The sequence below is a fragment of the Triturus cristatus genome, chromosome 7 (assembly GCF_964204655.1).
Source record: "Triturus cristatus chromosome 7, aTriCri1.1, whole genome shotgun sequence".
Classification (NCBI taxonomy): Eukaryota; Metazoa; Chordata; class Amphibia; order Caudata; family Salamandridae; genus Triturus; species Triturus cristatus.
In genome coordinates this window covers 944460725-944479469 of record NC_140590.1, presented here as the reverse complement: position 1 = coordinate 944479469, position 18745 = coordinate 944460725, and the positions used below count along the sequence as shown (strand labels likewise).

The 18745-nt window shown below is 42.3% G+C and overlaps 1 protein-coding gene across 1 annotated transcript in view; it reads left to right on the top strand.

Annotated features, from left to right (window-relative positions):
• The first annotated feature begins 17331 nt into the window (after positions 1-17331).
• LOC146810891 (rho GTPase-activating protein 24-like) overlaps positions 17332-18745 on the top strand; it is a 220790-nt gene continuing 219376 nt past the window's right edge. The window contains exon 1 of the mRNA XM_085614458.1: positions 17332-17649. Within this exon, the coding sequence (XP_085470584.1) occupies positions 17598-17649 (52 nt within the window). The 5' untranslated portion in view covers positions 17332-17597. The remainder of the gene's footprint in view (positions 17650-18745) is intronic.

Genomic DNA, 18745 nt, shown 5'->3' with positions numbered 1-18745 from the left:
ACTCACATATTGAATCAAACACAATACACGTGACAGTACTTTCGTCACAAAACCTGTTTCACAATCAACTTTGCAGTCTAACACCCAGCAATAAATAAGATAACCTTGTATTACAAATACATCACCAATACCGCAAACATTATAATTACATTTAAAATACTTTCAAATAAAACATAACCGGTATAAAAGATTCACACTTACCTGTCTGTAGCTGCGTCACGCCTACCGTCCGATCTAAAAAAGGATGAGACACTCCCAAAGCAGCAGATTCATCACAAAAACGTGCCCCACCCTCACGTACTCACATATTGAATAACACACAATACACGTGACAGTACTTTCGTCACAAAACTTGTTTCACAATCAACTTTGCAGTCTAACACCCAGCAATAAATAAGATAACCTTGTATTACAAATACATCACCAATACCGCAAACATTATAATTACATTTAAAATACTTTCAAATAAAACATAACAGGTATAAAAGATTCGCACTTACCTGTCTGTAGCTGCGTCACTCCTACCGTCCGATCTAGAAAAGGATGAGACACTCCCAAAGCAGCAGATTCATTACAAAAACGTGCCCCACCCTCACGTACTCACATATTGAATAACACACAATACACGTGACAGTACTTCCGTTACAAAACCTGTATCACAAGCAACTAAACAGTGTAACACCCAGCAATAAATAAGATAACCTTGTATTACAAATACATCCAATAACGCAAACATTATAATCACATTAAAAATACTTTCAAATCAAACATAATAGGTATAAAAGTTTCGCGCTTACCTGTCTGTAGCTGCGTCACGCCTACCGTCCGATCTAAAAAAGGATGACACACTCCCAAAACAGCAGATTCATCACAAAAACGTGCCCCACCCTGACGTACTCACATATTTTATAACACACAATACACATGACAGTACTGTCGTCACAAAACACCAGTATTACTATAAAATAAACAGACTAAAAATTAATCCTTGCTAATAAGACCTGTAACTTACCTTGATACGAGACTAAAAAACAGTAAACGTATACAAACCATTCACTTACCTGTTTGTAGCTTTCTTCCGCCCAATGTAGCATCTAAAACTCAAATTACAGCCAACAATCGCAGATTCACAAGAAACCGTGTGACGAAAAGAGACATAACAGACAAGTCGAAAACAATCCTCAACATATTATTTTTACCTCCTAATTACTCGCCAAGTTCTACTTTAAACGTATAAAATATATACACTTACCTGTTTGTCGCTTTTTTCCACCTGCCGTCGCGCCGTGAAAACAATGAACAGTCAACATCTGCAGATTCGCAACAAACCCGGGCACAACGTCCCTAAAAATACACAACCCTTTCGACACCCAAAAACCCTATTGCTATACTACAACAATCCATAACAAACAAAACTACTTAAAAACAAATCGTCTAACACTACACCCAAAAGCAATTAAATGAAAAGATGTAAATTTGCGTACTGTTACCTAATAGCCGAAGTGACGCCGCTGCACCGGACCGACCGTACAAAAATGGGCACCTAACAAAGAATTAGATATTACGCATAGACATATTATATTTACCTACAAACAACTCTGAAAGTCCAACTTTAAACGTAGATACAAAATGCACTTACCTGTTTCTAGCTGCCTTCCGCCTTCCGTAGCATCTGAAAAACAATGAACAGTAAACATCAGCAGATTCACAACAAACAGCGGTCCAACCCCACCAAAAAGTTCCCCACACTTCCGACGCCAAAAACCCCTATTGCTATCCTACTAAATCCATAACAAAGAAAACGACATAAAGATAAAACGTCTAACACTACACCAAAAAGTTAATGCAGTGATGTAAAATGGCATACTTTAGCTATTCGTTGAAGTTACGCCGCAGCACCGGCACGACCCTACAAAAACAGACACATAACAAAGAATGAGATATAAATCATACCATATTCTATTTACCTCCCACTAACTCTCAAAGTCTATCTCTAAACGTATATTAAAAATTCACTTACCTGTTTGTAGCTCTGTTCGCCTACCGTTGCATCGTGAAAACAATGAACAGTCAACATCCGCAGATTCAGAACAAACCCTGGCCCAACCCCACGAAAAAGAGCCCACACTTGCGACGCCAAAAACCCCTATTGCTATACTACTAAATCCAAAATAAAGAAAACGACATAAAGACAAATAATCTAACAGTACCCCAAAAACTATTTAAATAAAACGATGTAAAATTGCGTTCCCTTACCTAATAGCCGAAGTTACGCCGCTGCACCGGGAAGACCCTACCAAAACAGACACATAACCAAGAATTAGATATCAGACATAACATAATCTATGTACCTCCCACTAACTCTCAAAGTGCAACTTTAAACGTAAAATACAAATGCACTAACCTGTTTCTAGCTCTCTTCCGCCGACCGTTGCATCGTGAAAACAATGAAAATTCAACATCCGCAGATTCACAACAAACCCTGGGCCAACCCCAGTCAAAATACACAACACTTCCTACGCCCCAAAAACCTCTTGCTATACAACAAATCCATTACAAACAAAACTACCTAAAGTTAAAACGTCTAACAGTACCCCCCAAAAATCGAGAAATGAAATGAAAAAAAAATGGCGTACTCTTACCTAATCGCCGAAGATACACCGCTGCGACGCCACGAGCCAGACCGCTGAAGCCCTGTAAATAAACAGAAAACAAAACAGAATTACTTCAAAAACATACAATATGCCTTACCTAACTCCCGCAACCCCCACCATACTTACCGACTAAAGCGCTCCCTGCAGCCGCTGCACCGGTACGAACCTCCTAAAACAGAGACATAACAAACACTTTAAAAAAATCACAAACATATTTTATTTGCCTCATAATTACTCTCCAACTGCAACTTGTAACGTATAAAATATATACACTTACCTGTTTGTCGCTTCCTTCCACCGGCCGTCGCGCCGTGAAAACAATGAACAGTCAACATCTGCAGATTCGCAACAAAGCCTGCCCCAACCCCACTCAAAACACACACTTTGGAGCACCCAAAAGCCTTTTGTTCTACTACAAACCCCATAACAACCAAAAAAACCTAAAAATAAAAAGTCTAACAGTACAATCAAAAATAATTGAATTAAATGCTGAAAAATGGTGTACTCTTACCTAATAGCCGAAGTGACGCCGCTGCACCGGACCGATCTTTCAAAACTGGACACATAACAAAGAATGAAATATTACGCATAGACATATAAAATTTACCTACCAACAACTCACCAAGTCTAACTTTAAACGTATAAGAAAAATGCACTTACCTGTTTCTAGCTGTCTTCCGCCTACCGTAGCATCGGGAAAACAATGAACAGTAAACATCCGCAGATTCACAACAAACCCTGGCCCAACCCCACGAAAACGACCCCACACTTGCGACGCCAAAAACCCTATTGCTATACTACGAAATCCATAACAAAGAAAACAACAAAAAGATAAAGTGTCTAACACTACACCAATAAGTTAATGAAGTCATGTAAAATGGCATACTTTTACCTATTCGTTGAAGTTACGCCGCAGCACCGGCACGACCCTACAAAAACAGACACATAACAAAGAATGAGATATAAATCATACCATATTCTATTTACCTCCCACTAACTCTCAAAGTCTATCTCTAAACGTATATTAAAAATTCACTTACCTGTTTGTAGCTCTGTTCGCCTACCGTTGCATCGTGAAAACAATGAACAGTCAACATCCGCAGATTCAGAACAAACCCTGGCCCAACCCCACGAAAAAGAGCCCACACTTGCGACGCCAAAAACCCCTATTGCTATAGTACTAAATCCATAACAAAGAAAACGACATAAAGACAAATAATCTAACAGTACCCCAAAAACTATTTAAATAAAACGATGTAAAATTGCGTTCCCTTACCTAATAGCCGAAGTTACGCCGCTGCACCGGGAAGACCCTACCAAAACAGACACATAACCAAGAATTAGATATCAGACATAACATAATCTATGTACCTCCCACTAACTCTCAAAGTGCAACTTTAAACGTAAAATACAAATGCACTAACCTGTTTCTAGCTCTCTTCCGCCGACCGTTGCATCGTGAAAACAATGAAAATTCAACATCCGCAGATTCACAACAAACCCTGGGCCAACCCCAGTCAAAATACACAACACTTCCTACGCCCCAAAAACCTCTTGCTATACAACAAATCCATTACAAACAAAACTACCTAAAGTTAAAACGTCTAACAGGAGCCCCCAAAAATCGAGAAATGAAATGAAAAAAAAATGGCGTACTCTTACCTAATCGCCGAAGATACACCGCTGCGACGCCACGAGCCAGACCGCTGAAGCCCTGTAAATAAACAGAAAACAAAACAGAATTACTTCAAAAACATACAATATGCCTTACCTAACTCCCGCAACCCCCACCATACTTACCGACTAAAGCGCTCCCTGCAGCCGCTGCACCGGTACGAACCTCCTAAAACAGAGACATAACAAACACTTTAAAAAAATCACAAACATATTTTATTTGCCTCATAATTACTCTCCAACTGCAACTTGTAACGTATAAAATATATACACTTACCTGTTTGTCGCTTCCTTCCACCGGCCGTCGCGCCGTGAAAACAATGAACAGTCAACATCTGCAGATTCGCAACAAAGCCTGCCCCAACCCCACTCAAAACACACACTTTCGAGCACCCAAAAGCCTTTTGTTCTACTACAAACCCCATAACAACCAAAAAAAACTAAAAATAAAAAGTCTAACAGTACAATCAAAAATAATTGAATTAAATGCTGAAAAATGGTGTACTCTTACCTAATAGCCGAAGTGACGCCGCTGCACCGGACCGATCTTTCAAAACTGGACACATAACAAAGAATGAAATATTACGCATAGACATATAAAATTTACCTACCAACAACTCACCAAGTCTAACTTTAAACGTATAAGAAAAATGCACTTACCTGTTTCTAGCTGTCTTCCGCCTACCGTAGCATCGGGAAAACAATGAACAGTAAACATCCGCAGATTCACAACAAACCCTGGCCCAACCCCACGAAAACGACCCCACACTTGCGACGCCAAAAACCCTATTGCTATACTACGAAATCCATAACAAAGAAAACAACAAAAAGATAAAGTGTCTAACACTACACCAATAAGTTAATGAAGTCATGTAAAATGGCATACTTTTACCTATTCGTTGAAGTTACGCCGCTGCACCGGAACGACCCTACAAAAACAGACACATAACAAAGATTGAGATATAAATCATAACATTTCCTATTTACCTCCCACTAACTCTCAAAGGCTATCTCTAAACGTATATTAAAACTTTCTCTTACCTGTTTCTAGCTGTCTTCCGCCTACCGTAGCATCGGGAAAACAATGAACAGTCAACATCCGCAGATTCACAACAAACCCTGGGCCAACCCCAGTCAAAATACACAACTCTCCCGACGACAAAAAAAGCCTATTGCTATACAACAAATCCATAACAAACAAAACTACCTAAAGTTAAAACGTCTAACAGTACCCCCCAAAAATCGAGAAATGCAATGAAAAACAATGGCGTACTCTTACCTAATCGCCGAAGATACACCGCTGCGACGCCACGACCCACACCGCTGAAGCCCTGTAAATAAACAGAAAACAAAACAGAATTACTTCAAAAACATACAATATGCCTTACCTAACTCCCACAACCCCCACCATACTTACCGACTAAAGCGCTCCCTGCAGCCGCTGCACCGGTACGAACCTCCTAAAACAGAGACATAACAAACACTTTAAAAAAATCACAAACATATTTTATTCCCCTCCGAATTACTCTCCAAGTGCAACTTTTAACGTATAAACTATATACACTTACCTGTTTGTCGCTTCCTTCCACCGGCCGTCGCGCAGTGAAAACAATGAACAGTCAACATCTGCAGATTCGCAACAAAGCCTGCCCCAACCCCACTCAAAACACACACTTTTGAGCACCCAAAAGCCTTTTGTTCTACTACAAACCCCATAACAACCCAAGCAACCTAAAAATAAAAAGTCTAACAGTACAATCAAAAATAATTGCATTAAATGCTGAAAAATGGTGTACTCTTACCTAATAGCCGAAGTGACGCCGCTGCACCGGACCGACCTTTCAAAACTGGACACATAACAAAGAATGAAATATTACGCATAGACATATAAAATCTACCTACCAACAACTCACCAAGTCTAACTTTAAACGTATAAGAAAAAATGCACTTACCTGTTTCTAGCTGTCTTCCGCCTACCGTAGCATCGGGAAAACAATGAACAGTAAACATCCGCAGATTCACAACAAACCCTGGCCCAACCCCACGAAAACGACCCCACACTTGCGACGCCAAAAACCCTATTGCTATACTACGAAATCCATAACAAAGAAAACAACAAAAAGATAAAGTGTCTAACACTACACCAATAAGTTAATGAAGTCATGTAAAATGGCATACTTTTACCTATTCGTTGAAGTTACGCCGCTGCACCGGAACGACCCTACAAAAACAGACACATAACAAAGATTGAGATATAAATCATAACATTTCCTATTTACCTCCCACTAACTCTCAAAGGCTATCTCTAAACGTATATTAAAACTTTCTCTTACCTGTTTCTAGCTGTCTTCCGCCTACCGTAGCATCGGGAAAACAATGAATAGTCAACATCCGCAGATTCACAACAAACCCTGGCCCAACCCCACGAAAACGACCCCACACTTGCCACGCCAAAAACCCCTATTGCTATACTACTTTATCCATAACAAAGAAAACGACATGAAGATAAATCATCTAACAGTACCCCAAAAACTAATTTAATAAAACGATGTAAAATTGCCTACTCTTACCTAATAGCCGAAGTTACGCCGCTGCACCGGGAAGACTCTACCAAAACAGACACATAACCGAGAATTATATACCAAACATAACATAATCTATGTACCTCCCACTAACTCTCAAAGTCCAACTTTAAACGTAAAATACAAATGCACTTACCTGTTTCTAGCTCTCTTCCGCCGACCGTTGCATCGTGAAAACAATGAACATTCAACATCCGCAGATTCACAACAAACCCTGGGCCAACCCCAGTCAAAATACACAACTCTCCCGACGACAAAAAAAGCCTATTGCTATACAACAAATCCATAACAAACAAAACTACCTAAAGTTAAAACGTCTAACAGTACCCCCCAAAAAGCGAGAAATGCAATGAAAAAAAATGGCGTACTCTTACCTAATCGCCGAAGATACACCGCTGCGACGCCACGACCCACACCGCTGAAGCCCTGTAAATAAACAGAAAACAAAACAGAATTACTTCAAAAACATACAATATGCCTTACCTAACTCCCGCAACCCCCACCATACTTACCGACTAAAGCGCTCCCTGCAGCCGCTGCACCGGTACGAACCTCCTAAAACAGAGACATAACAAACACTTTAAAAAAATCACAAACATATTTTATTCCCCTCCGAATTGCTCTCCAAGTGCAACTTTTAACGTATAAACTATATACACTTACCTGTTTGTCGCTTCCTTCCACCGGCCGTCGCGCAGTGAAAACAATGAACAGTCAACATCTGCAGATTCGCAACAAAGCCTGCCCCAACCCCACTCAAAACACACACTTTTGAGCACCCAAAAGCCTTTTGTTCTACTACAAACCCCATAACAACCCAAGCAACCTAAAAATAAAAAGTCTAACAGTACAATCAAAAATAATTGCATTAAATGCTGAAAAATGGTGTACTCTTACCTAATAGCCGAAGTGACGCCGCTGCACCGGACCGACCTTTCAAAACTGGACACATAACAAAGAATGAAATATTACGCATAGACATAAAATTTACCTACCAACAACTCACCTAGTCTAACTTTAAACGTATAAGAAAAAATGCACTTACCTGTTTCTAGCTGTCTTCCGCCTACCGTAGCATCGGGAAAACAATGAACAGTAAACATCCGCAGATTCACAACAAACCCTGGCCCAACCCCACGAAAACGACCCCAGACTTGCGACGCCAAAAACCCTATTGCTATACTACGAAATCCATAAGAAAGAAAACGACATAAAGATAAAACGTCTAACACTACACCAATAAGTTAATGAAGTGATGTAAAATGGCATACTTTTACCTATTCGTTGAAGTTACGCCGCAGCACCGGCACGACCCTACAAAAACAGACACATAACAAAGAATTAGATATCAAACATAACATAATCTATGTACCTCCCACTAACTCTCAAAGTCCAACTTTAAACGTAAAATACAAATGCACTTACCTGTTTCTAGCTCTCTTCCGCCGACCGTTGCATCGTGAAAACAATGAAAATTCAACATCCGCAGATTCACAACAAACCCTGGGCCAACCCCAGTCAAAATACACAACACTTCCTACGCCCAAAAACCCTCTTGCTAGACAACAAATCCATAACAAACAAAACTACCTAAAGTTAAAACGTCTAACAGTACCCCCCAAAAATCGAGAAATGAAATGAAAAAAAATGGCGTACTCTTACCTAATCGCCGAAGATACACCGCTGCGACGCCACGACCCACACCGCTGAAGCCCTGTAAATAAACAGAAAACAAAACAGAATTACTTCAAAAACTATAATATGCCTTACCTAAGTCCCGCAACCCCCACCATACTTACCAACTAAAGCGCTCCCTGCAGCCGCTGCACCGGTACAACACACACTGCTGAAGACCTGTAAGAAAACAGAAAAAAAAAAAGTTACTTACCACACATACAATATACATCACCTAAGTCCCGCTAACCCCACCATACTTACCGAGGAAAGCGCTCCCTGCAGCCGCTGCACCGGAACGACCCACACATTTACCTCCCACTAATTCTCAAAGTCCAACTTTAAACGTAAAATACAAATTCACTTACCTGTTTCTAGCTGTCTTCCGCCGAGCGTTGCATCGTGAAAACAAGAAAAATTCAACATCCGCAGATTCACAACAAACCCTGGCCCAACCCCAGTAAAAATACACAACACTTCCGACGACAAAAAAGCCTATTGCTATACAACAAATCCATAACAAACAAAGCTAACTAAACTTAAAACGTCTAACAGTACCCCCCAAAAATTTAGAAATAAAATAAATAAATAAAAAATGGCGTACTCTTACCTAATCGCCCAAGATACACCACTGCAACGCCACGACCCACACCGCTGAAGCCCTGTAAATACACACATAAAAAAATTATTACTTAAAATACATACAATATGCCTTAGCTAACTCCCGCAACCCCCACTATACTTACCACTTAAAGCGCTCCCTGCAGCCGCTGCACCGGTACGCCCCACACTGCTGAAGACCTGTAAGGAAACATAAAAAAAAACACAGTTACTTCCTCACATACAATATACATTAACGAAGCCCCGCAAACCCCACCATACTTACCGAGGAAAGCGCTCCCTGCAGCCGCTGCACAGGTACGCCCCACACTGCTGAAGACCTGTAAGGAAACATAAAAAAAAACACAGTTACTTCCTCACATACAATATACATTAACGAAGCCCCGCAAACCCCACCATACTTACCGAGGAAAGCGCTCCCTGCAGCCGCTGCACCGGAACGACCCACACTGCTGAAGACCTGTAAGGAAACATAAAAAAAAAAACAGTTACTTCCTCACATACAATATACATTAACGAAGCCCCGCAAACCCCACCATACTTACCGAGGAAAGCGCTCCCTGCAGCCGCTGCACCGGAACGACCCACACTGCTGAAGACCTGTAAGGAAACATAAAAAAAACACAGTTACTTCATCATATACAATATACATTACCGAAGCCCCGCAAACCCCACCATACTTACCGACTAAAGCGCTCCCTGCAGCCGCTGCACCGGTACGCCCCACACTGCTGAAGACCTGTAAGGAAACATAAAAAATACACAGTTACTAACAAAAGCTACAATATAAATTATCGAAGCCCCGCAAACCCCACCATACTTCCCGAGGAAAGCGCTCCCTGCAGCCGCTGCACCGGTACGCCCCACACTGCTGAAGACCTGTAAGGAAACATAAAAAAAAACACAGTTACTTCCTCACATACAATATACATTAACGAAGCCCCGCAAACCCCACCATACTTACCGAGGAAAGCGCTCCCTGCAGCCGCTGCACCGGAACGACCCACACTGCTGAAGACCTGTAAGGAAACATAAAAAAAAAACCAGTTACTTCCTCACATACAATATACATTAACGAAGCCCCGCAAACCCCACCATACTTACCGAGGAAAGCGCTCCCTGCAGCCGCTGCACCGGAACGACCCACACTGCTGAAGACCTGTAAGGAAACATTAAAAAAAAACAGTTACTTCCTCACATACAATATACATTACCGAAGCCCCGCAAACCCCACCATACTTACCGAGGAAAGCGCTCCCTGCAGCCGCTGCACCGGAACGACCCACACTGCTGAAGACCTGTAAGGAAACATAAAAAATACACAGTTACTAACAAAAGCTACAATATACATTATCGAAGCCCCGCAAACCCCGCCATACTTACCGACTAAAGCGCTCCCTGCAGCCGCTGCACCGGAACGACCCACACTACTGAAGACCTGTAAGGAAACAAAAAAAAAAACCAGTTACTTACAACACATACGCAAACACCACCATACTTACCGAGGAAAGCGCTCCCTGCAGCCGCTGCACCGGAACGACCCACACTGCTGAAGACCTGTAAGGAAACATAAAAAATACACAGTTACTAACAAAAGCTACAATATACATTATCGAAGGCCCGCAAACCCCGCCATACTTACCGACTAAAGCGCTCCCTGCAGCCGCTGCACCGGAACGACCCACACTGCTGAAGACCTGTAAGGAAACATAAAAAATACACAGTTACTAACAAAAGCTACAATATACATTATCGAAGGCCCGCAAACCCCGCCATACTTACCGACTAAAGCGCTCCCTGCAGCCGCTGCACCGGAACGACCCACACTACTGAAGACCTGTAAGGAAACATAAAAAAAAAACAGTTACTTACAACACATACGCAAACACCACCATACTTACCGAGGAAAGCGCTCCCTGCAGCCGCTGCACCGGAACGACCCACACTGCTGGAAACCTGTAACAAAACAAAGGTCAAACAGTTAGTTCCCAAACATAAAGGATGCCTTTACCAACCAACCCACCCAAAAAAAGATCACTTACCACACAGCTCCAGGAATGCTTCGCCTCACAGCAACCAACACAAAATGACCTTCCAAACAGGGAAAACCAAAAAAAAAAAACACGCCCATCAGCTGCAAAAGGGGTGAAAAAGGGGACGGCCGGCACGATTGAGACTTCTCGGTAAAACCACGCCCCCCGATCCGAAAAGGACGGGGCATAATCGGAGTGACTGGACCTCTTCTCCAGTGGCTGGCCAGCATTTAAGAGGCCAGCCAATGGAGAACAGGAGAGAAGAGGGGCGGGTGCAAGCCCCTCTTCTCAAACTCATTAAATCTCGCGAGCGAGACTGCGCAAGCGCAGCCTTCGCTAGCCGAGACCTAAAAAGGAAAGGCCACTTATATTGTCCCCTTCTTTGGGGTATTTCTCCGAAGAAGCTGTCTCTGGCCATTTGTAAACATAAACATTAGTCCCCATACAGTGCTCCCTATTCTGGGCCATCTATTTGACAACATCCATGAATATCGCTCCTTTGCTCTTTCTCCTGGACCATTACTCTGAGGCCCCATCCTCGAGAGGATTAGGGCTCTGCATCTGAATTCAACCCAACTGGCCTTCTACCTTCCTCCCCGTGGATTTAGCTATCACAATAAAAACTGTCCCTTAACAGTTAATGCTGACTTTAAGGTGCCTCTGCAGGAAAGTGAAGGGTGTGGTGGTAGTGCAGAAGGTTAAAGAAGAAAGCAGCCTTCTTACCAGCCTTAACTGATTGAGTCACTTAAAGCCAGTGTCACATGAATTTTAAGTTTCTGCAGCAGCAGTGTTTTCCACATAATTATGAGTTTACCGCATTTGCTACATAATCCATCATCTGCTGCATAATCTGAAGAATTTAGCCCCCAAAAATGTATTCCAGCTCAAATGGAACAAAAGTTACTTAAAACGTGACAAAGTGTTCAACAGCAGTGGAAGGCCTTTTGCAAAGATTGACTGGTAATCTTGTAGCTGCTTATTGCTGTATTTTGGTTTTAAACTGGTACTAATGAGGTGAAATATTGCCCCTAACAGCATAACCATGAGTTAAAATGTCAAAATAATGAAGTAATGCTAACCACAAAATGTGCTTCCTTGTGCGCATAATTTATCTTTTCTTGCTGCATAATTTATTCAACCCTGCCGCAGAATGTGGTCCTCTCCTTCTGAATATTTCCAGTAGTTCTGCTTAAAGCTTCATGGTGGCAAATATTTATTCTGTTTGAGGTGTAATGTTGGGGGGTTATCAGCTGAGTTCTGGAATAATGGAGACATAAAAATGTCTGCATTAGATACAGTCAGTTTACGTTTTACAAACAACTATATTTTGTAAAAACTTGTTTTATCTCAAACACTGCATCAATTTGCAGCAGCCTAGCTTAGACTATGTGAAATACTATTTTAAAATAAGGACTTACATATTTACAGTGCTTTCTGCCACAGGCTGGGACTTCCCAGCACTGTAAACAGGGCCACTGGAATTATGTGGCAGGAGAAGGCCAAATTATGCAGCAGGGTTAACAACATTTTGCAACAAGCAAAGGCAAATCATGCTAAATAATGCTGAACATTTTGTGATAGCATTAATTGATTATTTTGCCATTTTTACACTTTTTAACACTGTCCTGGCATTTTTCCCTTCATAAGTACCAGTTTAATACCCACATAAAGCAATAATGCACTTAACTTACTGTGAATACACAAAACAACGATTTTGTTTTTAGCAACCTCTTTAACCCTGCCAGCACACTCAGTGACCTCTGACCCCAAGGCACTTCAATCACAGTTTTGACTTCAAGGGCACTGAGTACATGAAAACAGCCTGGAAATGCTGCAAATACATGCCACACTTCCAGGCCATCTTCATTTACATGTGTTTGCAGAGGCATTTGCGCCTCCCTGGGAACCCATCCCACCCCCCCCCCCATCCCCGGGGGGGCGCCCCGCAGTTTGAAGACCTCTGCTTCCGAGTAACACAACTTAAAAAAAAGTTGCTCTAGTAACAGATTTCCAAAATGCAATGCACTGGATGTGAAAGTGTCAGGGGACCACATGCACTAACCTGTATTCTGCCCTTGTTGGGCTTGCAGAAGTTATGTGGATCTAGCACTCCCACACTTACTTTCTCAACAACTAATCCAAGAAACGTCAAGGTCCAGGGGACACCAATGAATAGGAGAAAGAGGAATGGTAGAGATAAAGAACATGACTCTTGGTCTGTTTGGTCCACATCCATCACATTGGTAAGTGTCAATCACTAACCAAGTTATCGTATACAGGACATTCTGGCTTTCACTTGGAACATGAGAGAAGATAGCATCCACCTCATGGTGTCTTTGTTCCACCTCTTCACTGTATAATCTTTTGGGATAGAAGATAGGCCAAATGCATGGACCTAGAATCTCACACTAACCACTACACATTCACTCAGATCATTATACAATAAACAGCATTGACACAAATTGCTTAAGTATCTGCACCACAGTGCAGATACACTGTTGTTACTCTTCTTGGCCACATAGTATGTACATAGCATCATCTCTGCATTCATTACTTCATAACTATTTTTCAAGTATCTTTGCTTCTGTCCCCTGGATGTTTTTCTCAATTCTCTTTGGAGGATTAATGTTTGTATTGTGTGTCCTCAGATTACCTTTTATCCTGTTAAATTCCGATTCCAAACTGTGTCTTGACTGCTGTGACCTTCTGTCCAATAAGCTCAAACTAAGGTCTACTTCAAGAATCAAAGCAAACAAAAGGAGATGATGGACGGAGCGCTGAAACTTTTTAGACACTCACCCCCATTCACAGATCTGGATTGAATCCATCACCGTTCTTTAGCTCACTTCGCCACCTCCGTTCGGACCCAGCTATATGCAAATCGGTCTTGACCCTGTGCCTCATGGGAACAGTCCAGCCCAAACTGCCATGCCAGGTCTTTCCTGAACTAGAAACAAGCATCCTGGGACCGGTTTCTGGGCAACACCCCTCATCAGCCAGGCTAGCTTGAATCCAGAGGCAAAGTGAGCAAGGGACCCCCGTCTGGGTATACCCTGCCAACTTAAAGCGAACAAAGCAAACACAAGGAGGTGATGGACGGAGCACTGAAACTTTTCAGACACTCACCCCAGTCACAGATCTGGGTTAAATCCATCATCGTGCTTTAGCTCAGTTCGCCACTCCAGTTCAGACCGAACCATATGCAAATCAGTCTTGACCCTGTTCCTCATGGGAACAGTCCAGCCCGAAACTTTATGATATAAACCTTTATATTTATTGTTGCTGTACAGATACAATTTATCATACTGGTAATAGTGGCAAATGCTGTCCATGTTTTAAACATAACTACAAATATTAAACATTTAGCTCCTTGTATGTTCTCGATAGCTCTGGTCTGTCGTCTTTGTGTCTTAAAGTACCAAGTTGTTGGACCTGGCCCTTTCAGTAGGGTCACCCTAGATTTTTGCCCCCCTCTGCCTTCCTTTGCTGAACTGGTTTTGTTGGGTTTTAGGACTTTGTGTCCTTTTCCCCAGCTAATCAGTGACAAAGTGATTGTGTTCTCTCCCTAAAACATGGTAAAATTGGCCTGATTGGTAGATCTAGTTAAATTGTGGGTCCCTAGTACATGGTAATACATGTACCCAGGCCCTGAAAATTAAATGCTACTAGTGGGAAGCAGCACTCATTGTACCACGCACTAAAGAAGCCTTTTTTAAAACATGTCTCAGGCCTGCCAATACAACCTTTAGTGCAGTTTAAAACTGCCTTTGACCTAGCAGAATAAACATTTTCCCAGGCCAAAACCTCCCTTTATAATACTTAGAAGCTACCCCTAAGGTAGGCCCTAAAGGTTCATAGGACTGGGTCCCTTTCTAGCTTGGCATCGATGGCACGGTGTTAATCCTATGCTTAGAAACCTTGCTAGAAAAACAGACATTTGAGGTGAGCAGATTCAGAGTGTCGCTGGTGTTGTAGGTGCTCTATACAGGAGCTGCTGTCCACCTAAACTTGGGAACTACCCAGAGTTCTCTGCTTCTTTTTTCCATAATGTATGTACCACTCTAGACCTGAAAGGGTATTGTTCTACTCCACATATGTACCTTGACGATACATATATCTGCAAGATACGTAGATGTGGGGTTAAGAAAATTAAATCTATACTTACCTCATTGCACTTACCTTCTTGATATTTTTTCTCTCAATATATTTACCAAGATATTCTGTCCACACTATATTTGTTTCCTTGGTATTCTGTCTGACAGCTGATATTGGAGTGCTTTACATGAGCACCAGTTACATAGGGACGCATTTATTGTTGTTAGGCACGGGGAGATTAAGTGATTTGCCAAGAATCACAGGATATTGAGCAAACGCCGAAACTCGGACCTGGTTCCCAAGCTCCAAAGTCAGCAACTCTGACCATTATGCCACATCCTCTCACTGTTAAATACAGGTTTAACCCCTTCAGCGCGGCGCGGATTACCGCGCCGTGCTGAAGGTTCGTTGCGCGGGCGGGGCCGTGACGGAGCAGTTCCGTCATCCGCACAGCGCGACCGAACCGCTCCGTCATGCGCATCGAAAGGGTTAATAGAGGTTAATTTAGTGACTATTGTGGTTCACCCTGACAAGGATTGTGGTTGTTGCCTGAGTGGGGCTTCCACTCCTCTCAACCAATAACCCAATTTTACACATGATAATTCATAAGATTTCTTATTAATAATCTTCATCTAATCAGGGGCGCATTTTGTCAGTTTTGGAATGTAATGCCAGTAATATAATAGTAACATAAAACTTTTAAGGCAGCTTTTGATGCAAGGCGGTCTAAAAACAGCTCACAGCTCTCTGAGATGGCGTTTGCAGCTTTTGAACACAATTTTGGAATGTCTCAAGTCCCGTAGCGAAGATTTAAATAATGAGTAAATACTAACAAACACTAACCTTGGAAACAATATGTCCATATTGATCTCATTATATAAAGGCTGTGTTCAAATAATACCATCTAAAATGTTGGTCACGTGCCCAATTCCAAGGTAGTCCATCTAACCACATCTACTCTTTTTGAGGCAGGTAGTGTGTCACTTTCGCATCAGTAATGTGTTTTGACTGATACTAATAAAATGTGTGCCACAAGTACTTCTGAAAAGCCCTGCTAGTTTGGCTTGTGCTGTGACAGCCCCCAGAGCATTATCACCACCCTTGGCTTCTTCCTCATTCAAGCCCTTGTGCAGGAGAGAAGTCCTCACCCCATACACAAAGACTGTAACGAGGAAGACGGACACTTGGAGTAATGGAGATCACCGGAAAGTAATCAGGACGTCACCTCAGACACTTGTGGAAATATTTCAGCATCTGCTTCAGTCAAACAAATCTCAGGCCAGGCTGCAGTTGCTATTGACTAATGTCAAATTTATGTATTTCATCAACTCGAATAACATCACGAGGCAGGCTCAGAATAATAAGGATATCTTGGAATGAATTAGGTTGTTTTTGAATTTTCCTTGCCCAGAAGTTGCATTTTAAAATGCGAATTAAATTAACTTGTTTCGCTATAAATTATTGCAGTATGAAGTTTCATTTATGAGAGGGTCTCCCCTTTGTCTACAAGCATCACCACAGGTTGTGCTCTGTATGTTGTGTTAGACATGTGTATAGGGCCCAGGATGTCATCAGCAAAGGCATCAACTTAAAATATAGAAATTCGGCCCCCTTTGAAACCACAGCCAATTAAAAGTAAGCTCAGGAGGCAGGGGTTTGTTTCATTTGAAAAGCGCTCTATTGCCATTTTAGCGCTGATGAATTTAATCAATACCGCGCGAACGCCCCGGCCATTTCTCCACAGCGCGTCCAGCTACCGCCGAGACTGAAAACTGAAAGTCAACATAATTCACAGTAATGGCATTAACCCTTTTTCGCGGCAGAAGTTTGGCTTCCTTTTTGCATTTGCTAATGAAAAAGTCACATTAGGTAAATTGCTTTTAATGAAATATTGGCATGCAGCAGAGACTGCTGCAGAAGAGGGGAAGCCTGTCCTTGGACGCAGACAGAGTCCCTCGTCCTCTCGGCGGTCAGCGCCCACCCAACCCAGAATGTTGACTTGTTGGAAGGCAACAGAGACCGCAGCGAATGAGGTGGTTTGCTAAAGACTGCTGCTCAAATCTGGCAGGCGTTTGAATATGAGTTTCTGTTGCGTCGGGGGCACGGCTGACTTTTTTCAACAAACCTTGGGTGTATCTCCATGAAAGCTCAGATGCTTCCAGATGTGTATTAGAAAAGACCGGAGAGAACCAGGGACATGGAAATAACAGTTTGTCGTCACCACAGTGACTTCTCTTCACGGTCTCCTGAAGTCTCTCCCGATAATGGGGCTCAGCTGCATCAAACCGTGGACCGGAATCACTCAGTCCAAGAAAGGTAAGTTGCTTGCCGTGGTGTACAGTAACAGTAAACCTGGGCATTACTCAAGAATACGTGAAGAACAAACACCTTTCCATGGCGGGGAGAGGTTGTGGACTACATGAAGTAAGACTTCACGTGCACGCAGTGCATTGTGGGGCCTAGTTGTTGAGTGATGTTGCTTTCCCTGGTGGCCGTGGTGATGTCGGGCTTTGCTAGTCTGCTCCAGGTTTTATATGTGTATCAACAGCACCTCTTTAGACCCTACCCAGTGCTACAGCGATTACTGTGGAAATGGAACAAACAACCTATATTTGAAGGAGGCATCATTTTAAAGATGTTAATATCGTAAACATTTATCGCGGACAGCGCTGTCCTGACAGCCTCCACTGACATGGCCCATGTTATCCATGCAAGGTGCCCTCCATTCCATTGTAGAGCGGTTCACGTCACGCGCATTAGCTGATTGGCTGTACAATGAAGAACGCATTTTGAAGCTGGAAATTATTTTACTAGGAACGCAAAGTTGCTTCACTGTTAAAAGTTGGAGCAGCCTGATACACTGAGGTATATTTGCTTGCAACTTGCTTCCGGGTAGATTTATGAACAGTGCCGACATGCACCTTTTTTTTCAAACAGATTTTATTGGGGTTTTTACATATTTGATGCAACACAGTGGTACATTACTGCAGTCAGTTAAGACATTGTTATCTTAATTACCTTTCCTCATTTCTTTCATCATTACAAACACAGTGTCGGCATGCACCCATGCTCATTTGTAAACTATAGGACTTTTTCTCATCTGGACCATGAAATATGTGCAACACACAAAATATTAGTAGGCGTAGTTTTACAGCTGAGGAAATTCAGAGGTGCACTGTAAAAAGCACGTTTAAGCATGCACACGGTTCAACATGTTAGTAACTGCTCAAACCTGGATAAGAGTGAGACCGGATCTACATTTGTGCAAATGCAAGTTAGGTAATTTCGAACCTCTGCAAAAGACCTTTAAAAGGCCCCATTTCTGGTCAATACCTCAGCGTGACGTCTGACAAATATGTAAGAGGTCTCTGTAGGCAAAGCTCTGAGTAACATGGATAAGCCATCCTTTACG